Below are 27,135 nucleotides of genomic sequence, written 5' to 3'. Positions count from 1 at the left end.
TGTCCCATTTGGTCAATTTTGGGGCTCCGTAGGAACCAACTGGGAACTAATAAGTCAAGAGAATCATATTGAATTTATAAAATATGATGACAGTTTGTAATCAGTGAATAAACTGCTTTAAAGTTGTACAACTCAGCCAGTCACAAGTTAAAATGCTGCTTACATATAGCCCACAGTAATGCATCAGTAATCATTAGGCTATAAAATGTAATCTAATAAAGTGATAGAGGCCATTCTGCTTCATCATGACTAACCTACTCTCACCTTTGACACTTAAAGTCTGCCTTCATTCTGCTAATACTTACGTAGCCTACTCTTATTAAAGTAAGATTATGAATGCAGGACTTTTGCTTGTAACGGAGTGTTTTTACACTCTGATATCCTATTACAATTCTTGATTATGTAAAAGATGAAAACCTCAGGCTGCTCTACCACTGTATTGTACCATTGTACAATACAATATTTGAAGGAGACTGGTCTAATTGCTCACGTAATAATGTAGTTTATCGTTGGCTACTAATTTGATCCATAGTAGACGGGGGCGCTAATGAAATAAACACTGAATCCAAGCGCGTATTTTTCCTACAAAGAAGAGGCGGTTCAAAGGTAACGCAGGAACTGATTCCGGTGCACAAATTCTATTTCCTAGGATGGCGACGGAATGACCTGTCTTACTCTGTCTCTGATTGGCTAGTACTCGTTAACTTCGTTTGTTAGGTTGGTTTAGGGTCAGCCAATCAGAGGCAGAGTATGGGCGGGTCCTCTCAGAAATTTCCGTCGCCATCCTAGGAAACATAAACTCGCTTCCGGGACAACTGCGGGTCAGACTGAGGGGGAGTTAAACCTACAAGACTTCAAAATGCTGCTACGAGTGAGTATTAGCAACAGTTTTTATTGAACCCCACTGTCAGTGTGGGTCACACCGTCGTAAACTGGTTTGATACAGATAAATGTAGATATAGTTACTGTTATCACTGCAGCTTGTCGTGTGTGTGGAGCTTGTTAGCTGGTAGCTTGTGTAAGTGCAACGTTACGTCAATGCATCAAACCAGTATCACCTCTAAACCAGTCAGGGCTCTACTGATGTAAAGACACAGGACACAGTGTTCCCCCAACATACAACACATTTAACCAGCTACAAGTTAGGCTTTTCTTTTGCTCGTGGAAAACAAAACAGCAGCAGTTAAGCTCGTTGCTGTATGTTGTGACCATGATGGTCACAGGCTGAAGTGTAGTTACATAGAGCTCATTATAGTAACTAGCATAAAACATAGTCAGAGAGTTTAAAGTCGACGGTCTGAGATGGACTTTAACTAGTTAAATGGAAGATTCAATAGGCTTAAATCCTGGATTAACCCATATGTGACAATCCGTATCAATCAATCAATTAATCAATCAAACTTTATTTGTATAGCACCCTTCATATAGGTTAGTGCAGTTCAAAGTGCTTCACAGGTGACTGACATGCTGATAATAATAAAACCAAACAAGTGTAGACAGTAAAACCGAAAAAAAAGAATAATTTGAGACTAATGCACACGAGAAATAAAAATGATGAAAATGTAATCAAATAAAATAGATTTAAAAGCTATAATAAGCTATATAAGAAACAACATATATTACCAACCTGTACATCCACATCTTTGCTCCACTTTCAATTCAAGGTATCCTGCTGCTAGACAAATAATTATTAAAATGATTTTATCAGGCCATGTCTCACAGAATAGCTGTATCCAGATAGACAAAACAATAATGATATCTTCTCCCAGTTTGACAAGGACTCATTTAATATATAAAGAGCAATCCATTTATCTCTACCTATATCAAAGAGACACATTTTAATAGTATGAAGGGCATCTATCCCTCTAAAGAATTATAGAGAACGTTTCAACCTAGATTACTATTTTCTGGAATAATGATATTGAAACCACAGACTATATCTTCTTTTTTATGTAATAGGATACATTTGTTTTGGATGAATGTTTTAATAATTTTCTGGCACCAGTAGTTCCATCCTTTAACACATCATATTACAAGAGATGATATCACATTTGTCCTCAGAATAAAAAAAGAACTACCAATGAACAGATTCGCTCTTAAGCTGCACGTACGAATGATTGAAGTAAATTTGTGGCATTCACCAACTTACGCACTTAAACTAGAGTAAAGTTTTGAGTTTTTTCTGCATGTGTCTTCCTGTTTGTGTCTTTCAGAGGGTGCTGCACATTGGAGGATTGACACTGAAACACAGCAGATCCATCCATCACAGTCCTGCATGGCGGAGTCCTTTAATACCCATAGTTGTGGAGCAGACGGTGAGTCTTCTTTTGCCTGTGCTGGTCTGAGGTAGATTTTTACTGGGAGATATGCTCCAGGAAGGGATGAGTTTTATATTTTACTGTTTGCTTGGAACAAACAGAAGAGGGACGGCGTACGTAGCATGAGTAGAGAACAAAGAAAAGAAAACCACACACAGAGACTTGCAGTTGAGCAGGTTGTGAGTATCTTGTGTGTTGTGAAATAAAACAAAATGACAAAGAGTCAGTATGTAGACTAACAATCACTTCATTTTTGAGAGTGTACACAGGAAATGGATGTCTATTCACAGCTAGCAAAAATAAAAATGAGGATTATGAATGGTGGTAAGAGAGCTGCACAAAGATACTGGAAACACATATTGTATCATTTCCTGTTAGAATGAAGCTCTAAAATCTGTTGATTTCATGTAAAATAAAAAATTCAAAAACATATTAATATATTAGTACATACTGTATACAGGCTGTATGTAGCATGCAAGTGCACCAAACATTGAGACAAAATCAACTAACTCCACCACTTTAAAGGATATTTTAAAGGGATGTTATAATAAACTAATTTTTTAGTTTTTCATCTATTCTTCTGAACATTTTCTAAAGTGTATCTATGTTTTTACATTCTTATTTCATTAGACAATGAAAATCAAGTTGCAGAGACTGGAAACATGGTGCTAATAGCAACTTAAACATCCATGTTTACTAGTTTGCAGTCTCTGCAGTACTGTGCATCTTGACACATTGAAGTTCAGTGGAATAGTGTGAAACCACTGGCAGGGAAGTATATAGTGTTACCAATGTGCACATGCGTGTTCATTAGTGTCCTTGTGTGCACACAAGACAAAAAAAAAAACTGGAACAGACTCATAAAAAGAGCTCCATAGCACTACTAGAGGTCAGGTTACACACACAGGTTCTCTGTAAAGGTGAGCTTAAGATGAAAACATTCTGCCTGTTCTTTATTTCCAGGGGAGAGGAGAACGAGCGTATGACATCTATTCTCGCCTCCTGAGAGAGAGGATCATTTGTGTAATGGGTCCCGTAAGTGTCCTGCTGAGTGTTTGTATTGATCAAGAGACAACTTTTGAGATATATATATACACATATACATTTATATACATTCTCTCTCTCTCCTCCTGTGCTCAGATTGATGACTCCGTAGCCAGTCTGGTTATTGCCCAGCTGCTCTTTCTTCAGTCAGAAAGCAACAACAAACCCATCCACATGTACATCAACAGCCCTGGTAAGCACATGAAGAAATGTACATTTCTGAAGGAAAAGGGAGAATTGACAGTTAGACTGGGGGGAGTAGACACATCTATTATAAATATCCTGCAAATAAGACAAACGATGCATGTCAGAAACCAGAACATTCAAATAGAAAGAAAGAAATTGCATTTAGTTTTCTATAAAAGATTAGTTATTGGTTGATCTGCCTCCTCTATCTCCATTTTGAGCCACTTTTTTCCATTGATAAAAATCACTGGTTTTGATTACCCATCTAATCTTCTATAGACAAAAACAACATGTTTGTTTGTATTGTTTTCATCAGTTATTGATGTGCTAATTGTCTCAGATGTTTAGCTCAGGTGTTTTGAGATTTGGTTCCCTCTTTTTATGTGACATCCTGTGACAAGATCCAAAACAAACGTTGAGTCTCAAGCAAAAATGACCAAACTCCTGTGTTTCAAGCTCCTCAAATGTGAAGATCTGTTGCCTTTATTTCTTTTCAGATAGTAAACTGAATATCTTCTTGTAATGCCAAACATGTAGAAGAAAACTGGAAAAAGAATGTTTGATCTAGTTTTTTTCTATTTTCATGAAGCCAAATGTACTGTGTTATTATTTGACTTTTCATTGACACATTCCAATGTAAGATTTTGCACAAAAGATTTTCTATTTTCCATTTCAGGGTTTTAAATATCAGTTTTACACTGTGCAGTACAATATAACAAGAATTGATTTGCCCGTTTTTTCTTTTATATTCTGGGTAAAATAATCCTGCATTAGGCGGTGTGGTGACAGCAGGCCTGGCCATTTACGACACCATGCAGTATATCCTTAATCCCATCTCCACCTGGTGTGTTGGCCAGGCAGCCAGCATGGGCAGCCTGCTCCTGGCAGCGGGATCGACAGGCATGAGGCATTCACTGCCCAACGCCCGCATCATGGTCCACCAGCCCTCAGGAGGTGCCAGGGTAAGATGACAAGGCAGCAGGGAGCCCATAGTCTCCTCAGGCCCTTTAATACTGATCTTAAATCCAGTATGGCATTGATAGTATGATTATGAAGTCTGAAAATGAGGAAAGCGAAGTTACAGTGAGATAATATTCAGAGTGCTGTGTGTTCAGGGTCAGGCCACAGACATCGCCATCCAGGCTGAGGAGATCCTTAAACTGAAGAGACAGATCAACCACATCTACGCCAAACACACGGGACAACCGCTGGAAACCATCGGTAGGTTTGCACAACTGTTTATCTATCTTATCTATCTAACTGCTTATCTGTTTTCCTGTGCAAAAAAAAACTATTTCAGTCACAGAGTCCAGAGCTGAATATTTATTTAAAGCTGCACTGATTAGTATTTTTTATATTAAAGGAATTGTTCACTTTGAGAAATGCGGTTATTGGCTATGAGAAGATGGATACTGGATGCTAATTTCTCTCTGCATTTCAGAGAGTGTGATGGAAAGGGATCGCTACATGAGCCCCATGGAGGCGCAGGACTTCGGTCTCATCGACCGGGTCCTGGTCCACCCGCCTCAGGCAGGCCAGGATGAGCCTGAGCTGGTGCAGAAAGAGCCGGCGGCGGCAGCCAGTCCCTCTCCGGCACCGGAGTCTTCAGTCCCTGAACCGGCCTCCCCAGGGACAAATCCCCCTTCCTCGTACAAACCTGAGCCATGAACCGAGCGCGGCAGAACTCTCTGAGTCCTGCACACATTTGTTGAAAGTCTGGAGAGCAAGGCCGAGCCTCCATGGTGTGTTTCTCTTGTCTTAAGTGGCTTCCATCTTCCCCCTACAGTATCAACACTATGCAGTCTACTCATATGGTGGCTTCATTCACACCGGTCAGAAAGTGATGCGTCAGGGTTTTTTAATTATTTTTGAGATGATGATTCCTGCAGTCTGTGAAATAAGTCAGAGAAATGATGGCTAATGACTGAAAAGTAGCAGTAATTAGTCATCGATCCGACTCCACACAGTCTCTATTACTCAACTCTGTAGGAAACAAATGGATCTCAGCTGAGTCCATCTTTAGTGTGTACAATGTGAAAGCAATGCAGGATGAGGTGCTCTACTGTAGGTTAGGAGAGGGGAAGCCTGTTAAGACTATGGAGCCATCTTGTTCTGTACCTCCTCGCTGCAGAAACGTCCACTGAAGAGTGGGCAGGACCTGTATTTGCATATTCATATTTTTTAATAAATATGATCATTTTGACCACAATTCACAAAACATGTTCTGCTTGTTCTTTATCCACAATAGTCTCAAATTCATTCTATTATCCATTATATTACTCAGAGTGTTTGATATTAAATGAATAAGGCATTATGAAATTAATAATCTAATGAATGAACACACAATATATAATATAGCAATTACATTTCAAACTCAGCTCAGTTTTATGAAATGTTTTCATCCTGCTTTCTTCTACAATAAGAGCTTATTGCAGGTCATTTCAGAGGTAATTCCAGCACTTTTTATATTTCAAAATGTACTTTTTCCAAAGTCTTATTTCACACCATTTTTCTTTGGTGAATAATCTCAATGAAGACAAAGTGATTGGCTGTTGATCGGGTCTGAATTAACAATATTTTATAATAATAACTGCTGGAATTTAAATTACTGCCTAATGTCTTCATAAATTTGGGTTTCCAGAATGTCTTCAGTGGTTGACCTGAAATCTGTGAACAATAGAATCACGTACAAAATGGAATTAGTGAGATGCTTTTATAAGTGATGCAGACTTTTATACTTCAGACTCAATATGTGGACCTTTAGAGCAGTGATCATTGTGCTAAAGAGAACAAATCCATTTGAAGCACACAAGTCAAACACAGGAGAGATCCAACTGGTTCAATTAAACCTGAGTTGATTTCTGAGAACTGTTGGTTCTATATTCTTATCTTTAGTACTGCAGTAGCACAGATGTCAATAATTCACATATATACAAGATGACATTTCTCATTTATTTACAGTATTTCATGAAAAGAACATTAAAAACAGACAAAATCACATCCGCATCTCCTCAGACACCAAGAGAGAAAAAAAAGATTGTTCAAGACAACAAAAAGATTCACAAATGAGGTTGTTAAAAACAATATAACACTGTAACACCATTCTCAACACACAACTTTTTTTAGTGCAGTGAGGATAAAAAAAACAAGCACTAAGTGATATCCGAGGCTTTAAGACATCTAAGCCAGTTTTAAAAGTTTTATTAATAAAATAAACTGCTTTGATCTCTAACCTGCGCTGTTCAAGTTAAGGCTGACGTAATGAATGTTGAGGTGAAGTGAAACCAGAGCTCAGAAAGTGAAGTATGTGCCGACACAAAACCCAGTGAGAAAAAGTGAGAATTTTACCACAGTTTGGAAAAAATGCAGGGTAGGATATCTTCTAAAATACACTATAGATATACAGTTCTAAACAGTGACAAGATGACTACACAGTGTCAGAGGGCTGGGGAGGGAAATCAAACAGATCAAAAGAATGGAGGGAAAATAGTGCACTAACACACCTTCCCAAACGATTTAAAAGCAAAACAATGATTAATCCTGCTGCACCTACATTCACACTCATGCATACAAGTATAAAAACTCCATCTATCTTCACACACACCCACAAACACACACAAACATTCTTCCTGCCTGCCATCACATGAGTGAGCAGCTGCTCTTGGCTGAGGTGGTCCAGCGCAGCCAGCTCAGTTTGTTTTCTGTGTAAGGTGGGTAACGCAGGCCGTTGAGTCTCTCCAACGCCCAGCCGCGCAGCATGCACGCCCGCCGGTGGCTGAATGCCTCAAAGCCCCAGCGGCCGTGGTAACTGCCCCAACCGCTGGCCCCTGGAAGGAGAGGTAAAGGACATAACACCGGTCAGTAAACATCTTCCAGGCTCTTTCAAAATAGAAATAACACAATTTTATATGTAATTTGCTAAAGTTGACCCTCTTCTCAGCTGCTGGATAATTACGCTTCCTGAAATTGTCAGACTCAATGTGTGTATGGATTTTTAACCGTTATGGCAGCGTGACTATGAACGGCAATGTCAGTCTGTCAGTCAGTTGGTCCAGAATGAATGAATTGCCATGAAAGTATCATTTTGAGAATGTTAACATGCTGATGTTTAGCTCACACCTGGTGTTTTTGCAGCTTATTTTTAGAAAGTTGTGATCATCCTTCATACCAAGACTGTATATGCTGACAAACATGTGAACACTGACTTCCAAAACCACAAACATGTCCACTGTTTGAATTACCAGATAGATACTGTTCCAAGTCCCATCCTAAAGATCTAATACTATTTTGTCGCGAATTCAAAATTCCCCAGTTTTAACCGTAAACTTAGGGGCTCATATACTCCATCAGAACTGCTTGTCAGACAGTTAGATTTACTTCAGACCCTCTCTCCTCATCCCATTTTGGACTTCTCTCTTTTTTTCTATTCTTGACACAACTATCTAGGCTTACTGACACACTGCCTGACTATAGTTGTGTCTTTGTGAGACATCATCTGCATATAAAAACATCACTAGAGCAGGCTGTCTTCAAATCATTAATATATAATAAAAAGAAAAGTGGATCCAAAATACTGCCCTGTGGGACTCCACCTTCAATGGTTCTAGGTTCAGATAATGTCAGCTTTACATCAACATTTGTGTGCAATTTGATTGTACGACTGGGTTCAGTCTACTGCTAGCCTATTAAATCTGATAGCCTTTAGTTGTTTTAGCCTTTTCCTATGATCCACTGTGTTAAATGCTTTCCTCTCTCCACTGTTGGCCAGGTACATTCAGCATGTATCTGTAGAGTAGGATTTTCTGAAGCCTAATTGAGCATTTATCTGGTCTTACCTACACCTCCAAAGGGCAGGCCTGGCAGTGTCATGTGGACGATCCCATCATTAGAGCAGAATCCTCCACTGCTGGTCTTTTCCAGCACTGTTTTCACCACCTTGAAAAAAAGAGGAAGGACAATATGATGAGTCAATACGTCTACAGCTGTGAGGTGGAAGGTTGCAGTGTTCTCGTCTCTTACAGAGGACTCATCAGAGAAAACATAGAGGGCCAGTGGCTTCTCTTTGCGGTTGATGAAGTCGATGCTCTGCTCCAGAGACTCAAAAGTGATGATGGGCAGGATTGGGCCGAAAATCTCCTCCTTCATCAGGGCGTCGTCTTCAGCCACGTCCACCAACACTGTGGGAGCTGAGTAGAGCACAGTGGCAGAAGCCATTATAGCCACAATGTTGATGATGTAGAAACCTCGCTTCATAAAATTTATTCTGCCTTTCTTTCCCATTCTACTTTCCATTTTAGCCTCTCTACACATATTCTTTGAAGATGCATGAGATTTAATAAAAAAATCCAAAGTTGAACTACACAATTTTCACTCACTGACAGAGGTAGCCAGACATCCTGCAGATATTGCTCTGTAATTAGCTTAGTTGCAGTTTAAGGTTTAAGCCAGGTTTAAACTTGTGTTGTGTTGTCAGAATCACAAGGTCTCTTTAATCCCATTGCTTTGAAGCTGCAGTTTAAACTGCACCTGGGGTTTAGTCCAAACCTAGCTGCTGTGTCCTGTAGAAATCACATAAACAGCACTAGTAAACACTGTATCTGAGGTTTAAGTTCAATCTTCTACAAACATGGTCTAACTCAGGTTTAAGGTCAAAGAGTTCAGTATAAAGGCTCACATCACTGTAGCAATTTCTGACCAAATCTGTCACCCTGTACGATCTTATGAAGCCAACACTACCATATGTGTCAAACTAATGTAATTATATTGAAAATGTGTCTGCCTCTGTTCATTTCGGATGACAGATATAGGGTTACTGATAAACTGTGTCCTAGGCCAGTCCACAACCTGCAATGAGGAAGAGGCCAGTAATGACCTTATTGTAACATGTTTTACAATGTGATGCATATTTACATTACAATAGGCTGGACAGATCATGTTTATTACTATAACTTATACTTTTCTTTTTCTTTGTAAGATGGTGCTGATGCTGATACAAAAATACATCACCAGTACTATGACTTATGCCATGAAACATGAATTACATGTTCTATAAGTGGCACCAAACACTTGTTATTCTATTCAGATATAATTATACTGCACACTCTTAACCCTTCTTAACACACCTATGTACTTGTCCTCCTCGTTGCTCTCTCCTCCCACAACAACCTTTCCGCTGGAATTCTTGAGCAGTTCCATCAGACGAGTCCAGTGTCGCTGTGACACAATGCGGGACATGTCAGGACAGTTCTGAGGCTCCTTGCTGTAGAATTCCTCCAGGACCTCACGCAAAGCAGGCAGCAGGGCGTCCCGGGTGGCTTTTGTACACAGCACATAGTCCGGTGCCACGCAGCTCTGGCCAGCGTTGAAAAACTTGGCCCATGCCAAGCGGCGGGCAGCAACTGTGATATTCACCCCTCCGTATATGACGCATGGACACTTGCCACCCAGCTCCAACGTGACTGGGGTCAAGTGGACCGAGGCTGCCTGCAGGATGCTGCGCGCAACATTCTGAGAACCTGAAAGAGAGCTGAAAAGTCACCATCCAAAGTGGAAAGGATATCTAAATCTCATGACAGTCTGGCTGGTTTAAAAACACTAATTTGTATGTCTTACAACTTTTCTTTTTCTTCTTCTTATTTTTTATAAAACACATCATTTTTCAATTCAACAAACTCAGGGGTTTGCCTCTACAGTGGTACAACCGGTATGACCAGAAGCTCATAGGGGCTAATGTTAGCTAATGTTGCACACTTTGTTTGCTGAGAGTAATGCCCTCTTTTTCAGAAACGTCCCGTATGATCACATTCACTCAGTTACACATTCACACCTGGAAGCTGCCCAGTATAACCACAGTCTGATCTGCTGGCCACTGAGCAGCTCCAGGGAGGGAGGCAAGGAGCAAACACTGCTTCTTCACTTTCCCTACCCACATTTATCCTGCTGGTCCAGAGGATTGAACTGACAATCTTCTGGTCACAAGCTTGCTTCTCTAACCTACAGGCAGTGGTGGCCTACAGGTTAGAGCGAGCTTGTGTTCCTGATATTTTGGTCATGAGACCTGTGTAAAGGGCAATATAGACACTTATCTACAGTTGAAATACTGTGATAAGCAGCAATCTGATGGATCCTGGAGGCTTTTACCTGTGTAGAAGATGTGGTCAAAGCGATTCTGCAGGAGTGCCTTGGTCTCTTCTGCTCCACCACTAACAACCGCGCAACAGTCCTGTCAAATGAAGAGTCCCATCTGAAACGTCAGATTCACTGTACCAAGCTCTATGGACTGATATGACAACTAGAGTCCAATGTTCTTTACATCAACATGCATTAACAGTGTATGTCGGCCAATAAGTGTGTAAAAATTGTTGTTATCTTGATTACATCACTGGTTCAAGTTTCAAGCTTTTCGGTTATTCCTCACAAATATTACTAAGAACTTTGGTATGTAACTGGCTATTATCTATCTGAAATTGCAGATATTAAAAGAACAAAAAAGAGCAAAAAGAACATTTAAAAATCTTGGAATAAACATTCTGAAGCTGCTTTACCTGAGACAGATATTTGGGGATGAGCTCTGCTATCAGACTGTCTGTGGCTGCGCTGACCTCTGAAGGCTTAATGACCACACAGTTTCCTAGTTGGAGACAACAGCATCATCCAGTCAGTACAGACAGCAGTGACTGAGCTGACGATAGTTACATTTGCACGTGTGTCTAAGGTGTTTTAATGCTGACCTCACATGTAATGAAGGCAGCATATACTAAGAGTGCTAGTTATCAGGTTTTGTGGACCACTGTTTAAGAAATAGAGCTTAAGGGAATTCTTCTTGCGTTAAATGTAGCTGCTTTTTCAAAAATTATTAATGAAAATCCAATAATAGCATCTTAACACAAGGATGTGAAATGCTGTAAGCTTCTACCCGCTATATGTAAAGTTATGTTATCGTTGTGTGGTAATGCACTTACGAGAACAGACTGTGTTGACAAGTCCTATTTATGTATTCAAGAAAGTGACATCTGACACTTGAGAGTCAACTGCAGAACAACAGCCTTTATCATACAAGAAGCTCCCAAGTTCACATTCCAGACTTTCATGTTTGCTTATCATTTATCTTCAAGGTTAGATCAGGACAGCTTGTGAACACAATGCAATTTGGAAGGCAACACTTCAGTTTACCTCACTGGACTTCCCACTTACCGATATAACTAATCTCTTCTTATTATATTTTTGAGATGAAGAAAAAAAAAATCTGCAAACTTTGTGGCACAATAATCCATATTTTTATATTAACAATGGAATATATATAAAAGGAGTCACTCATAATGATGAACACATAGAGAATTGTCACCTGACTGCAGTTCCCTGCAGCTCTATGGAGCCTTAATATGTGTTTTAGCTCATTGTTTTGGTTTTATGACCCACGACTTTACTGTTTTGATTCAGTCTCACTGCTCTCTTAGTTTTTTGGTCACAGCAGGCAAGTGTTTTTTTTAAATGGAGAAAAAGCTCTAAAAACCCACTGTACACAACCTGCTCAGCAACAAACAGCAGACAAAGTTAGCAACTACCTTAACATAGTGCAGCACTTAGCAGCTAGAAAGAGATATTTTTCTCAGGAGTTAGTGAAGACCAAAAACAGAACTACAATTAGAGTGAATATTGAACTTACATTCCTCAGGTGGCCAGAAACATGACTCCCATTGAATATGAATGTTGCCCTGTGGTGATAATATGTTTTTGTTGTGTTTACAGTTTGTTTTCCGCTGCCCCCAAGTAGCCTAAAATCTATTATTACAAGTTTAAAACTTGCATTAATTGAGTTTTTTCTTTCAAGATTGGACCTTGCTAGCAAACTGTTTCAGAAAACCAAAACAATGAGCTAAAAGAGTGTAAAACACTCCATGGATCTGAAGAGAAATGCAGAGTTGATGATAATCCTGTGTTGCTTAATAGAGTGACCCCTTTAACATTACACATTGTCAGTTGATTTATTGTAACATAACATAATATCGAATAATGCAGCTTTAAGTCAATTTATATCCTAGTGATATGCTGTGAATGATACCTGCAGCAATGGCTCCAACCATGGGTAAGAGAAGGAGTTGCAGTGGGTAGTTCCACGCCCCGATGATTAAAACAACTCCTAATGGTTCCCTCCGTATGAAACAATCATCCAGCTTTGTAGCCTGAAAATGGACAGATAAAGTATATGAAAAATAAATTATACAAGCAGTACAAGCTTTTTGAAAATACATACACATAATATCTTAGCGGAAAATGAAAATGTCAGAGGTAAAAATACCAAACATTTGCATCAAGTTGCATTCAGGGAAATGTAGGATGCAGCAGTTTTGGGGTCTGACTCGGATATCTCAGCCTCTGCTGAATACATTTTGACCATTCTCGTTTTAATCTGTCCTTTGTTAGTCTCACAACTTTATGAAACACTGGCAGAAAATCCTCCAGTGTTTTAACTTCTCACCTTGCTGCAGTGAAGTAGAAGTGCACTCTAGTGATGTTAACTCATTGCTATTTTCTACTGTAGCACTTTGAGTTTCACTACGAATGAAAAGTGCAGTGCAAATGAAATGTATTATTATGATCATTATTATTATTGTTATTATTATTATTATTATGTTACCTTCAAAGCAGACTACTCGACACTGTATTGACCTTTCAAAGCAGTACAGTAAGATGTTTCAATGCCTAGCTTCACCACGCAAAAAAAAAATAAAATCATGTGACCACCCCAGACGAGGGCTCGTTACGTCACACTCCAATCAAAGAGCTGTGGCACTGGTTTTGAATACGGGGTGTTCTTCTCAATCTGCCACAGTATGTAAAAACAGAGCTGTACTGAACTCTGTTTAAAAGTGATCCGTTTTTATGGAGTGAGATTTGTTTCATAATGATGAACAAATACAAAAACAGATTTGTAAACTCACAAAAATATTTTGCAAATATAAAACATATCTGCAAATACACAAATTCCACAAATAAAAAAAATATCTGTGAATACATTAAATTAATTTACAAATAAATGAAAAGCATTTGTGAACATCTTCCTAACATTTACAACTTTCCAACAGGCATTTTTGAACTCAGTTTTTATTTGTGAATCGAAAAAACATTTGTGGAAACAAACTTTCCGCCGGTCCGAACGAAAATCCACTCGTGCCATTTTCGGATAGCAAGTGATCGCCTGCTGACGACGCCATTTCCGCATTTCAAAGTAAGAGCACGCAGTCTTTCTTTTAGCTGTTTTTTGTTTTTTTTAATAATCAGCGATAAGTAACGTGCATTCATTGTTTTATGTTAATGTCATACAGTGAGTATTAGTGTGTGTTTATTTGTTTTATGTATATTATCTAGTACACACTTATATTTTTCATTTATTCTTTCAGATGAGTAAAAGTCACAAAGCACTTCACATCTTATTAGTAGTGTTCTCCTACCGCACAAAACAAATTTCACTCCATACGTTTTAATAATATAGACTTATGGAACAAAATAATAAAAAGCAGTATGACCACTATGACCATAATCTGACTAACTGTTTCATCTCGGCCATACAAGTGCAATACCAATAGTTGCCCAGCAGATGTTGCCATTTTGACTGTATCACAGGCTCCAAAACAGTAAACTATTTTTGATGCGATTGCTTCATATTGATTCAGGCCTCAGAAAGCTTTGTTTCCCTAGTCACTAGTGCACTCCAGTGTGTATCTCTGACATCACATTTGGGTGTGGTTACAGACAAGACAGAGCTCACTTCTGACCACACCCAGCAGTGATGCTCTTAAACTTTGTCAATTGGAAACCTTGTGATTTAAAATTTTGTATAAAAAGTGTATGCAACAACCAGCACAAATAAATCATTGTCAAACTTACCAGGTTCTTACCGACATACTCCGGCTGCAGCCAGCTTTTGAGGTTATTGATGGCGTAGTGCAGCTCATTGATCACCATATCAACCTCAGACAGGACGGCCTCAAACTTTGGCTGATGTGCAAGAACAGCAATAAGAAAAGGGAAGTAAGTGTTTATTGAAATGTAGCAGAAATTTTTTTTCTTACTGTGCCTAAAACATGAAGGCAGATGTGTGCATGCATCCAACTGTGTCTGTGTGCGATTCTATTGTACCTAAAATGTACAAAATAAATAGTTAATTATTAAAGTGCAATTCATTTTTGCACAGTATGAGAATAGTATGAGATGGGGTAAAATATTACTTTACTGTATGTTAAATAGCTTTTTACTTTCAGACAGTTTTGTTACAGGCTTTAATAAAATGTTCAATTGCACCATCAGCGGGACAGATGGGGACAGACAGCTGCTGTGCAATATAGTTACCTTCAGGCTTCGAGCGTAATTGTTGCGTAATTATGTGTTTAGGAAGTAATGTGAATACTGTCTCTGTATGACACGTGAGCACATTCTTGTACCTTTGCGAGGTCTTTGTGCAGCGCCTTTAAAATCTGCTCCTCATTCTCTTTGATCATGGACATGAGCTTGATCAGCTGTGTTCGACGAAACTGCTCTGGAACTGTGACGCCTGAACGAAACGCTGACCGCAACCTGTCAACAACCTGGCTGTGGGTGTCCATCCTATCACCTGGAACACACACACACACACACACAAACAATGGAGATAAGAGAGACAAACTTCACATTTGAGAAGCTGAAACGACAAATGTTTGTTTTTATTCAATAAATCACAATTCATTAAGTAAAAGCAATGTAAGCTTGCATTAATTAATGAATTAATTAAATATATTGTTGCATATATTAAGTGTGCATATTAAAGACTTTCCCAGTATAAATGCTGATGAGTCTGTGCAGCTCTGTGGAAATAAGTTGAACTTGAAGTTGAACTAATGACCTGTTCATAATGTCACTGTGATGACGCAGTACTTTACTATGACAGTACACTGTGTAACCACAGTGCCACAGTGGAGGCTACATGTTAGTACAGGCTACTGATGTGACACCCTGAAATTTGTGCAGACAGGTCTGTCCAAATGACTCAGCGAAAAGGATGCACGACTCTATGGGGAAATATTGAAGGTGTACTCTGAATCTGCTTTCAAAATGATCAACTTACCTGGGAGGTACAGACGATAATAACCGAAGGAATTACCGAAAAAAAACATGCAAGCAGGTCTTTCTATGGCACTGTTAATTCACGGTGAACTGTGAAGTATCTCCCTCAGTATTACCGCGAACACACAAAAACACCAAGCTGAGCCGTCAAAACCCACCAGATACTGAGACATTTCACAACTTTTCGCAGTATAGAGAAAACATGAGTAGGATAGCTGTATGCCGAATTTACCAGAAAACCCTAATGTTTTATCAAAAGTCTTCAAATGTAAGTCTGTTGTGATCCATTTCTGGCAAGAAGTAGAGAAGTGTAAACTAGGATATTTCTTAAGGGGGTTTCGTGCTCCAGTGGCATCAAACTCACCGTCACACAGCGCGTGGAGGACAAGCTGTAAACAGGCGGTAAACAGCTGGTTTTAAGCTCACAGTTGAGCAAATATTATATTGAGTTTAATAGCAATAAAAGCAGCCATGCCGTTATAGTGTGTGTGTGGTCAGATATAAGTGGAGCCCAAACACAATGCGTGTGTAATGTTAGCAAGTAATTTCCTGTTTACCTGAGAGATTAGCAACCAAATCGCAGGTCAATCGATTTCTCAAAACAAATCAATTCCCTTTTCGCTGGACTTTGTACTTTGACTTTTCTACTACCACTTCTCACGCGGTGATATTCATCCGCGGGGAAATTTTGCAAACTGAACAGATATTTTAAGTGTTAGAAGAAAAACTACAGTTTTTAGTCTACCTGTTGTCTGGGTTGTGTCTCTCAAACTGCCAGACCCGCCGCCCCCGTATCCAAAACTGCTGAAGCCAGGGAGTGATTTATTGTTTCCGGGTGTCGTCATTTCTCTAACTGCCGGTTCACTGTGGGAGCTCTTGGAAATGGGAGGGGGAACGGTTTTGGTTGTTCTTGAAAAACTAGACTTGAAACTTGTCAGGCGACAGAGCCGTGATCTTGCATGTTCAGCCCGCATCTCTGTGAATTAAAAGATTTATTTGCCCTGGAGTCAGGGTTTTATCAGGTTTATATGTTTCATATGGACAGACAACTCCAAACTTACTCTTTCTTTTCGCCCATAAACAATAATCTGCTCCAGGGATCGAACCAGCAACCCTCTGGTCACAAGCTGGTTTCCCTAACATAACATTTGGCACACCCACTGTCTGACAGTCATTGTACCACAGTGGGATGTGATGGTAATCTTTCTCTCTCCATATCTTCATCTGTATGACTCACACACTCAAATATCACTGAGACCAAATGAATCCCAGAAATGTTACATACATTTTCAATAGCAACCATGCGTCAAATTCAGTCTAGGGTGGAGCGGGACTGATGGTTTTAAGAACAGGTTCACAATTTCCTGAAGTCCGTCTTAAAACAACAGTCAGCCCATTTTAACACTGACACATGTTTTTCCTGCTGTAATCATTCCTCCTCTTCATACTGACCATTAGATCCCTTCATAATGCACTTACAATGTAAGTGATGGCGGACAAAATCTGCTGTCCTCATTCTGTGCAAAGACATATTAAAAAGTTTATCTGAAGATAATATGAGGCTTCAGTCGTCTGATTTAAACCAAGTGGATATCTGCTACAGTTTGTCTTCTTAGTGTCTGGATCAACAGTGTTTTCCTGTTCGGCTGTAGTAGAAGGATTGTAACCAAAAGAAGGACTTTGGCACTAAAAAGACAGTAACTTTGAAAGATATTGACTCGAGTTGACTGATTTGGAAGTCTGAAGCTTCATGTTAGCTTTTAAATACATTTTTGCACATGAGGACTGTGGATTTTGGCCTCCATCACTTACATTGTAAGTGCATTATGAAGGGATCTTCTACTGGTCAGTATGAACAGGAGGAATTACAGCAAGAAAAACATGTCAGTGTTCCTTTGGGCTCATTGGATTATAGTTTTAAGACACTTGAAAAATAGTGAACCCGTCATTTAGCAGTTTAAGACATAGACTATACAAACAGGAAACTTGGCAAACAGACTTGTTGAACAAATGTGTTTTACATCATGAAAATAAAAAGGCTTAGCGATAACACAGTATCAGTTTGGCTTTTTACAACTATGTTTGTCATTTTTACGTATGATTACATGAAGAATGTGGTTACGGTTTCATTTGCAGAGGTTTCAGGTGAACTGACCCCTTTAAAATGTGACTGGTCCAGCTGGGCCAGTTATTGACAACCAGTAATGTCTAAACAGCTACGGCTAATATTCATGTGTCATAGAATCACACCTGAAAATAAATCAGCATCGATATAAAAACTTTATTCTCACAATATCAAAATTGACAGACCTACAGAGATTTGTAGATTAAAAGGAATTAAGAGAAAACAATGGTGAATATAGTGACTCCGTTTGGCCAGTCATTACATCTCTGGGATTTATTTGTGATGGTGCTGAGCAGCAGCACTGGTTATGTTAAATAGTGTCACACAAAACAGATGACAATTAAACAGAAAACGTAAGAGCAAAAAGGGATAAGTTGTTTTGCATGTAATCCTGGCAGCAACAATTATACAAAAACAAAAAAAAGAAAGAAAAAGAAAAGACAACATATGCTTCAAAGGAATTCCTTAAATCGTAAATTGTGAAACTTCCTACATCAGCATATTAAAAAAAAAAAAAAAGAAAGAAAAAGATCTAGCTCCTTCCAAATACTCCTAAAACTAAATGACAATGTTCGTCTTGAAAAGAACCTACAATGGTGGTGGAGGTTAAGTCAGGGAGGGAGAGTCGTATCTACAGGGAGAGAGAGAAGAGGACAACAGATGGAAATGGAAGGAGGCTGAGGGGAGAAAAGAAACTCTGACGGTGACAACAGTCATGGACCCAGTATCCACCTCGCCCCTTAACCTTTCACAGTGACTGCTCTGTCAGGCTCGGGCAGTGCGGCAAAAATCCAGCTCTTCAAGCTGAGGCTCTGCGGAGCCTCGCAGGGGGTTTGGCAGGTTTTCTGTCAAACTGCTCTGAGTTCAGACTGACAGAACCGTCCAGCACAGGGTGGAGGGCGGCTGGTGTGAAATGGTACCGGAGATCTCGACACATCATCATGGCTGTCTGCTCGAAGACTTCACAGGAAATAATCAGCTACTGGCTTCTTGGAGGGGATGCCTCTGGTCTCCTGCGGCGCTGCCTCGAATATGATGAACTCCCGCTGTAGATGCTCATCTAGTTCCAAGATGGCAGCCACGTTGCCACATCTGTTTGTAGAAACAAAAAAAGAAGATCCAGTTAGGGATATTCAAATATTTGTAAGACTCAGAAAACCAAGTTATTAATTAGTTTTAAAATTTTGATCATATTTTATTTTAGATAGATCCTGATATGATTTCTCTCTGGAGCGGTGCTTGTAATTGTGAAGTTCTTTTCCATGGAGTCGTTGACATTATGTCCACTCAGACAGGAACTCTTTTGAGTTTGACTGTAGCTGCCTACCTGTAGCAGTAGTTGGGTGCTGACCACACTGTGAGCACGGTCTCGTTGAAGTGCCACTTGTAGCCCTCCATGACCAGCTGATGTGCTCGGCAGATCATGTGGATGTCGTTGGCGGCGTTGAACTGGGCCACCACATCGCTCCCAAACAAGTAGCCAGCACCTCTGGGACTCACCCCCCACCCTGTGGTATCTGAGAGCAGGGAGAGAACATGACTCAGGTCAAGATCTGCTTCTGACATCAGGGCAGATGGTTGTATGCAGGGCTGATATTAATCTTTTAATAACACAAAGGCTTTGTGCTGCAGTTGTTTGGGACTCTTCCAAGCATGACTGTAAACATTGATTGTTTAAAAGGCTCGAGAGGGCGCCTGTATACCTTCAGGGTCCGACCACAGGAGGTCACACATGGGCCCATCGTGGGGCACTTCCTGTTTTCTGTCAATGGTCCGGATCTGGTCCAGTGTCTGGATGGATGGAGACAAGCCACCGTGCACACAGAAGATCTGGAAGATAGAGAGAGAAATGTAATCAAACCCAACTGAACAGCATATCAGACACTGAGAAGTTACTCAACAGGCTCAGTTAATTCAGTGCATGTATTTTCAGAACTATGTCAGAGCACCAGTCCAAGTTAAATATATTCCAGGACATGCATCTCACCTTGCCGTCAATAATAGCAGAGAGGGACAGGTAGTCGAAGATCTCGGTGCAGTATCTCCAGACGGTGACTGAACCGTACTTGCGGAGGCACTCGTCGTAGAAGCCGTAGACCTGGGTGATTTGCCGAGACTCGTGGTTTCCCCGGATCAGGGTTATCCTGTCTGGGTAACGCACCTGAAGAACACAGCAGAGGCAAGAAGATGAGGACAGGAGGATTTCAGAAACCTAGATGTGAAGTCTCATGACAGCCCTGGAGATATTTTTAGACATTAGAAGTGAGCATTTACAGTAACACACTGGTGACCAACTTTTCCTGTTGTTCAACATGTTTATTGTCACTGTGGTTATACAAATACAGTGGTGTGAAATGTGTGTCAATATATATAAAAAATAAAATATGAAAAGCAATAAAAAAAATATCAATATGTTTTAAATATATATATAAAAAGGCAGAGTCAGTGAATTAAAAGCCTATAGAAAGTTATTATACAGAAGGCGGTTACTGCACAAAAGGTTGAAAAAGCACAAAAATAGATATACACAACCTTTGACCTGGATTATGTGGCAAAAGTTGATTTTTTTTGTTCAAAAATGTGTGGTAGAGGTGAAGGAGATTCCTTTATTGAGAATTTAATCCAGACTTTCATTGGTCTCTTCTGATATTTCTTCTAAAAACACGTTCATCTCTGCAAAAACAGAGGTGGTTTGTGCATTTCTTCCTTGTTCCAGTGCTAGATGGATTCCAGTTACCTGTGTGTTTACTGTTTCACAGGTATGTGTCACACCTATGCAACTGTGACACTGATGAAGGCGGTATGTTTTCTGTAAATCAAGGGACCCTCCTCTGTCACCAGTAGTGAACAAAGACAGAAAAGCATGTGTACCTTAAGAGCTAGCAGAAGAAGGAAAGTCTCCACACTGTAGAAGCCTCTGTCCACAAAGTCACCCATGAACAGATAATTTGTCTCTGGGACATCTCCACCAACCTGTCATGTGGAAAGATTAAAAACAAATCAGTTTAATAGTAACATACAGTGGAATTTATGTAAATAACACATCAGCATCATAAATAATGCCATTCTCAGTAGGACTGGAGTTATATTCATGCTTGAACTACAGTCAGTTTGCCAGGAGTGCTGCTCCCTAACACACACAAACAAGCACAACAACAGAGTCCATCCAACATCTAGGAGACCCACAACGCCAATTGTCAAGTTAGATGTGGGCATTTGACGTCTGATGTGGGCACTACAATGTCCAAACATCCAATTTGCATAAAAACAAGCGCCATCCCTTTGAAATGACGCATTCTTTTGGAGAGCAACGCTGATGGTAATAATACCCACTGCAGTGAAGTAAGGGATGATATTTTAAAACACAATAATCATGATAGCAAATACTAGGAGATGTGGGCTAGAATAAAAGCAACAGAATAATCCTTTAAGACTTGTGTTCAATATTGAAAATTAAACATACGGAAAATGATGTTCATAATGTGTACATCTCAGTCTAGCATATTTAAAATATTACACAATGACGAATAAATAAAATCAGAGAAGAAATAGCGACTTACTCTAAAAAGCTCTTTCAAGTCATAGAACTGACCGTGTATATCACCGCAAACCTATGAGGAGAAACAGGAGAATCATTATTGCCACATTCATTTCATTTTTAGTCAAATTCTGGTCAAAAAAAGAGCCGTTAGAAAATGTTACTTACTGTGACCGGAGAGTCTACTCTCTGGACATTGCTTTCTTCAACCAGAATCTCTCTGAAAAAGACATACACATAAATATATGATTCAACTGAACCTCGCCAGACTTCCTGATGATGTATTTAAATGACTCAGCAGCTGGACATAAAGCCTGGCTCCACCTGAACTCATTTCAGTGTTTAAACCACAGCAGTTCATTACTGAGTGATTTTCTGTGCATGTTTTGATACTTTTTTCCGGCCAAAATAACTCTGCACTGTTGGAATCCATAGTACCTGACACAAAATCAAGCTGGAAAATCACACACTTTTTACAGCCACCTTTTCAAGCCAATGTACATTTTCTGGAAAAACCAATTGAGTGACATTTGAGAGGATAAAATTACCAGAAAGGATTGTCTGTTTTTGGTTAAACTGGAGACCAATCACCTTGATTACATTACATTGATGCACAAATCATATGCAGTTGTATGCAGAAGTTTGGACACCCCTTAACAAATAAGTTTTTTTTAATTGAAAAGATGTAAACACAGCCTCTTTTCAGCAAAAAATTAATGCATAGATGCTTTTTATGTGAAAATATTGAACAAATATAAAAAATAAAAGACATCATTGTGGCATGTGCAACAGTTTGGGCACCTTCAGAGTTCCGAAGTCTCAGATTCTTTTTACAAGGTCTCAGACCTTAATCAGCTCGTTAGGCCTGAGGCATGTCAACAGCTGTCATTAGGAAATGTCAGCTGGTGCCAATTTCCAAGCTTTACAAATACTTTGTCTCTTCAAACCTTGTGTGAGCACTCAGCAACCATGAGTTCCTCTAAGCAGCTGTTATTGATGCCCACAATGCAGGGAAAGGCTACAAGAAGATAGCAAAGTGTTGTCAGCTTGCAGTTTCCACAGTGCGAAATGTAATTAAGAGGTGGCAGCTTAGGGCAACTGTGGAGGTCAAGATGAGATCTGAAAGATAAAGAAAACTCTGGGAGAGAACTGTTCGAATGTTGGTCAGAAAGGCAAATCAAAACCCTCATTTGACTGAAAAAAACCTGCAGGGAGATTTAGCAGACTCAGGAGTGGTGGTGCACCGTCCCACTGTGCAGCGACGCTCGCACAAACAAGACCTTCATGAGTCAGTAGAAGAAAACGTTACCTGGGTTCTCATCATAAAATCCAACGTCAGAAGTATGTAACAGAACATCTACAGAAGCCTGATGCATTTTGAAAACAAATGCTGTGGACTGATAAAGTTAAAATAGAAATCTTTGGCCACAATCAGCAAAGGTATGTTTAGAGAAAACAAGGAGCAGCATTTCATGAAAAGAACATCTTGCCAACTGTTCAGCATGGGGGTGGATCTATCATGCTATGGGGTTGTGTTGCAGCTTGTGCCACAGGAAACATAAATACCAGCAAATTCAGGATGCAAATATCACACCGTCTGTAAAAAAAAGCTGAAGCTGAAAAGAGGAGGATGGCTTCTACAACAGGATAATGATCCTAAACATTCCTCGAAATCCACCATACACTACCTCAAGAGACACAAGCTGCAGGTTTTGGAATGGCCCTCACAGTCCCCTGACTGAAACATAACTGAGAATCTGTGGGTAGATCTTAAAAGAGCTGTGCATGCAAGACGGCCCAAGGATGCTGCAGAACAAGAAGCCTTTTGCAAGGAAGAAAATCCCAAATGAAAGAATTGAAAGACTTTTAACTGGCTACAAAAAGCGTTTGCAAGCCGTTATATCTGCCAGAGGGGGGGTTACTAAGTACTGACTTTATAGGGTGCCCAAAATTTGCCCACAATGATGTTTATTTATTTAATTAAATTTATGACATAAAATGTAACTGCATTAATGTTTGCAGAAAATATTGTGTTTTTTCCATATCCTAGAGAAACTGTCTTTACATCTTTTCAATTTAAAAAAAAATCACCCAAATATGTTATCTGTCAAGGGGTGTCCAAACTTTTGCATTCAACTGTAACAGTGGGCAGTCCTGCTCATTGATTCGCAGGACTGCCCACAATGGCCACCAAGAGACTTTAAAGTGATAGCTGCTACATAGGGCTGTGCAATATGGCCAAAAAAGCTTGAGGTCATGTCACGATTTTAATCAGTTTTTCTTCGTCTGCCAACCGTTTTGTATTGCATATTTTATAATAATTTGATTTGACGATTTAGACATTTTACACATCATGTAAAACAAAATCAAATTAATTTAAGATATCACCCAGCAGTACTGCCACATTATAAACACTGAAGCATCTCTCTGTTTACAAATTAATACTGTCTCATACATCTTCATATTGCCCAACTATACTCTCTGCTAAAACATACTTCCAACCTGATATTCCTGAAATACTTGAAGTGCAAACTTCAATACATGACTCACTTAGGCTACGTCCACACTAATATACGCTCGTGTGATCTCCGTCCACATGACCGCTTTAGCGCCGTTCATACCAACACACCTGAAAATGCATATCACCATTCACGTACACTGGATATGTGTGAGCTGGTGTAAACAGGAAGCAGATTGTCTGCTCTGTAGTTGGTTTCTTAGTTGCAGAAAATACTAAAGTAAGACCAGAGATATCTTTGTTTTGACCGATGACAAGGTGGAACTCTTACTTAAAGTAACACAGGACTATAAGTCATGACTGATAAGACTCCAATCAGGAAGTGAATGTTGGTGCATCATGGTTTCTTAAAGTCTCTGCTTCCACTCGTCCAGACTAAAACGCAATCCCAGAGTTTTCAAACTAAAATGGGGTCAGCAGCATTTTCAAAAGTCTCCGTTTAAGGGGTTCGAAAACACCAGAGTAGTGTGGACGCTAGGTGTAAACATAGCAAAAGTTATGCACTTTAAAACAATAATATATTAGTGTGGATGTAGCATTAAACGTAAATAAATCAAGGTTAGGTAAGCTATGCCTCACATTTGAAAGGCAAACAAAAACATGACCTGCATCACAGCATTTCTTCTATGTTTATTATAATTTTATTGCCTGTATATTTTGTATGTAGCCTGTAAGATTTTGTATGTACACATAATTTGTAAACCATAACACTGCTGAACAGCCTTTGTCAACATCCTGTTTGTAACCCTGGCTACAGGGAAACCATCAAAACCAACTAGCTAGCCTACAAAGATAGGTGTTATGGCTCTGTGCCTTTCAGTTTGTTTTGAATGCCCTTTTTCCGACCAACCTGTGAACGTGTCTATCGTCACTTACATCTGTTTTCTGTGTGTGTGTATGTGTATTACCTGGCTTTGGCACACAGTGCTTTGACTTCATTTTCCTTAATGAGCTCACAGCGTCTGAGCTGTTCTATCTGTCGGTCCAGGTCACTGATGTCCCCCATTGTAACACACATAGGGAGAGCTGCTCACACACTATGGTCACACACTCCTCTTCTCACACACCGGGCTCACAGAAACAACAGACTCTCTCTCTCTCCCCCGCTCAAAGGAGCTGACAGTCACTACAGACTCCCTTCCACTGAAATACACAGGGCTCTCCTCCTGCACGTCAGGCTCTTGTTATGATGATGTTCAGAATGAGAAGCTGTGGAGGGAAAAAAATACAGTTTGAGTACTCCTTCGGTCAGTGTTTCAGCTTAACTGTGCAGAATGATGTATGTGCAGAGTTTGACACTTAAAGGCTGTTTTTACATTCATCTGCTAAAAGTGGAATGTTTCTCTGTGCTCACTGAAAATCCAATTTTAAGGGTGGATCCACAAGCATGATTTGTGACAATAGTTTGGAAGCCAATCCTGGTCCAATATTCAACTTACACAAGTGTGATGTGGAAACTTGCCGCCTCCAGTGCACATACACTGAGAATGTACTTTACAGTGAAGTAGGACAAATCTTGAATCAAAACAGTTTAATTTCTGAAATGAAAAATATTTGCATATTTATAGATTCTAGAATTTTTAACAAGGGAGAAAGATATTTTATTTTAAGGATTTTAACAAGATAACTGAACTTTTCCTTGTGGAAAAAGCATATTGGACGCAAATTATTATTCAAAGCAGAGTATTTTATATACATCTTCAAGCATTTCTGGTGGGGTTTTTTTTAGGTAATTCAACAAGGAATAAAAAGCAAAACAACGCAACAATGTCCAAGTAACCGGATAAACATATTTGCTGCGCGCTAACTGGGACGCAAGTTTCCCTCAGACGGGTTCCTACTCAAACAGTCATTTATACAGACGTTGTATTATTGGTTTATTATTTGCACAGAATAGAAATGAAGAGAGCACTAGAGAAAATCGACGTTATTCGTCAGGCAGTGTGAGGCCTATTGGGCGTAGCTAAACAGAGAGCTAACCATTAGCGCGTTAGCTTACAACGACAACGAACAACTGATTCTTTGGTAACTTTAACCAACCATTTTGTGTTTGGAAATGAATCCTGGGAGGTTAATGCTTATGTCTGCCAACTGGGAAAGAACAACTACGCATACATGGTATTCTAATGAGCTGAAAAATAACGTATTACGTGAACGAAATGGTGGATGTTAGTTAGCTGGCTAACTGCGACTGTCGGCGTCAACATTAGTAAGCTCTTCACGGCTAATTTCGTAAGAAAACAATTCACATAACGCGACTTCATCGACAGGACAAGATTTAGAGGTATTACCGTGCAGTGAGTGGAAGCAGAACTTTGTGGATTGTGTGCTCTTTCGTCTTTCACCGGCCCCTCTTCTTCCCCCGGTGTCGTCGTTGCCGGTTCACTCCAGCCGTGCTGATGAACAACCAACTGTGACTTCCGGTGTAGTCAGGTCTGGGTTCAGTGTGTGGGAAATGTAGTTCTCAGGACATAGTGAACCACGTTCAGAACTGTTTAACCAAATGCAGTATAATACAGGGTGGCATACTAAGAAAAAAAATACTACTGTGAAGTCAATAATAATAATAATTAAAATGAAAGTAAAATTAAGAATTAAAAAAATCGATATAAAGGATAGAGCATCACAAATATGGTCTTGCTGACATTCAGTCAGGGCCAGCCCTGTCTATGTTGGTGCCCTCGGTGAGATTTTAGATTGGAGCCCCCCAGAAAGTGCAACAATGGAATAGGTGATACAGTATACAATAGATACAATATAAAGATACAATACAATATGCAATCGATACAAGATACTATAGATGAATTAAAGTAATGTGGGACAATTTCTGCAATTGGTACTTCAGCAATATATTTTGATATGAAGACAATACATTATATCCGCACCCAATACCCTTCTGAAATCCCCAGGGTGTTCTCTAATCATATCAGGAAAGAGAATGCAAATATTACACTCAGAATATAAATAGCAAATATAAAAGTGTTCCTTGTTCCAAACTGTCCCAGATTATGTGCATTTTCTAAAGTGGGACAGTTCAGGCTGAAATCTGGGACACTCATTGGGAGGCTGAAAGGTCTGAATCACCTTACTTCATACCATAAAAACTTCTCAGTAACACTCAAGGCCAAAGTGCATGCCCACATTTGGTCATTTCAGTACTTATGTTTTTGCAGATAGTAATGTATTATATTATGTATTCATATTAGTAGTAATATAATTTACAAACTGCCTAAAAATAAGTAAAAAACATTAAGCATTACAAGTCTAAGACCTCTGAATAACTATTGGTATTACACATTTAATGTAC

At 39.5% G+C, this 27,135-nt stretch overlaps 3 protein-coding genes across 7 annotated transcripts; 1 reads left to right on the top strand and 2 right to left on the bottom strand.

Moving 5' to 3' along the window:
* Positions 1-766: 766 nt before the first annotated feature.
* Positions 767-5,766, top strand: LOC121884192 (caseinolytic mitochondrial matrix peptidase proteolytic subunit). Its single transcript, XM_042392872.1, has 7 exons — positions 767-871; positions 2,214-2,315; positions 3,282-3,353; positions 3,459-3,555; positions 4,323-4,510; positions 4,664-4,769; positions 4,990-5,766. Exons 1-7 carry the CDS (start codon positions 860-862, stop codon positions 5,214-5,216), a joined length of 804 nt encoding a protein of 267 aa, XP_042248806.1. The 5' UTR covers positions 767-859; the 3' UTR covers positions 5,217-5,766.
* A 713-nt stretch (positions 5,767-6,479) lies between these two features.
* On the bottom strand, positions 6,480-16,531 carry aldh3b1 (aldehyde dehydrogenase 3 family, member B1). Of its 5 annotated transcripts, none has more exons than XM_042393943.1 (10): positions 16,393-16,531; positions 14,990-15,159; positions 14,436-14,546; positions 12,610-12,730; positions 11,093-11,178; positions 10,689-10,770; positions 9,671-10,063; positions 8,568-8,734; positions 8,384-8,483; positions 6,480-7,375 (listed from the first exon to the last, which is right to left on the bottom strand). In XM_042393943.1, the coding sequence occupies exons 1-10, from the start codon at positions 16,490-16,492 to the stop codon at positions 7,188-7,190; spliced, it is 1,518 nt and encodes a 505-aa protein (XP_042249877.1). In that variant the 5' UTR covers positions 16,493-16,531; the 3' UTR covers positions 6,480-7,187. The 5 variants fall into 5 exon arrangements, with proteins under 5 accessions (XP_042249877.1, XP_042249879.1, XP_042249880.1 ...); XM_042393945.1 differs by lacking the exon at positions 16,393-16,531 and adding an exon at positions 16,205-16,386; XM_042393946.1 differs by lacking the exon at positions 16,393-16,531 and adding an exon at positions 16,012-16,166.
* Positions 16,532-17,908: 1,377 nt separating this feature from the next.
* Positions 17,909-26,265, bottom strand: LOC121884412 (serine/threonine-protein phosphatase 4 catalytic subunit B). Its single transcript, XM_042393201.1, has 9 exons — positions 26,120-26,265; positions 24,737-25,037; positions 21,479-21,530; positions 21,333-21,383; positions 20,644-20,745; positions 19,760-19,933; positions 19,476-19,602; positions 19,100-19,289; positions 17,909-18,864 (listed from the first exon to the last, which is right to left on the bottom strand). The coding sequence occupies exons 2-9, from the start codon at positions 24,844-24,846 to the stop codon at positions 18,735-18,737; spliced, it is 936 nt and encodes a 311-aa protein (XP_042249135.1). The 5' UTR covers positions 24,847-25,037; positions 26,120-26,265; the 3' UTR covers positions 17,909-18,734.
* Positions 26,266-27,135: the final 870 nt, after the last annotated feature.

Source organism: Thunnus maccoyii, chromosome 18 (genome assembly GCF_910596095.1).
Source record: "Thunnus maccoyii chromosome 18, fThuMac1.1, whole genome shotgun sequence".
In the NCBI taxonomy this organism is placed as follows: domain Eukaryota; kingdom Metazoa; phylum Chordata; class Actinopteri; order Scombriformes; family Scombridae; genus Thunnus; species Thunnus maccoyii.
Note: the sequence above shows the minus strand (reverse complement) of the source record. Positions and strands in the feature narration are given on the sequence as shown.

Coding starts and splice junctions, on each gene's coding strand:
- LOC121884192 (XM_042392872.1), top strand. Junction 3,354..3,458: donor TCATTTGTGTAATGGGTCCC/GTAAGTGTCCTG, acceptor TCCTGTGCTCAG/ATTGATGACTCCGTAGCCAG. Junction 3,556..4,322: donor CATGTACATCAACAGCCCTG/GTAAGCACATGA, acceptor ATCCTGCATTAG/GCGGTGTGGTGACAGCAGGC.
- aldh3b1 (XM_042393943.1), bottom strand. CDS start 16,492: ATGACGACACCCGGAAACAATAAATCACTCCCTGGCTTCAGCAGTTTT. Junction 15,160..16,392: donor AGACACAACCCAGACAACAG/GTAGACTAAAAA, acceptor TGTGTGTTCCAG/GTGATAGGATGGACACCCAC. Junction 8,735..9,670: donor CGAGGAGGACAAGTACATAG/GTGTGTTAAGAA, acceptor TGCTCTACTCAG/CTCCCACAGTGTTGGTGGAC.
- LOC121884412 (XM_042393201.1), bottom strand. CDS start 24,846: ATGTGTGTTACAATGGGGGACATCAGTGACCTGGACCGACAGATAGAA. Junction 20,746..21,332: donor ACTTGAAAGAGCTTTTTAGA/GTAAGTCGCTAT, acceptor TCCACATGACAG/GTTGGTGGAGATGTCCCAGA. Junction 18,865..19,099: donor GCACCCAACTACTGCTACAG/GTAGGCAGCTAC, acceptor TTCTACAAACAG/ATGTGGCAACGTGGCTGCCA.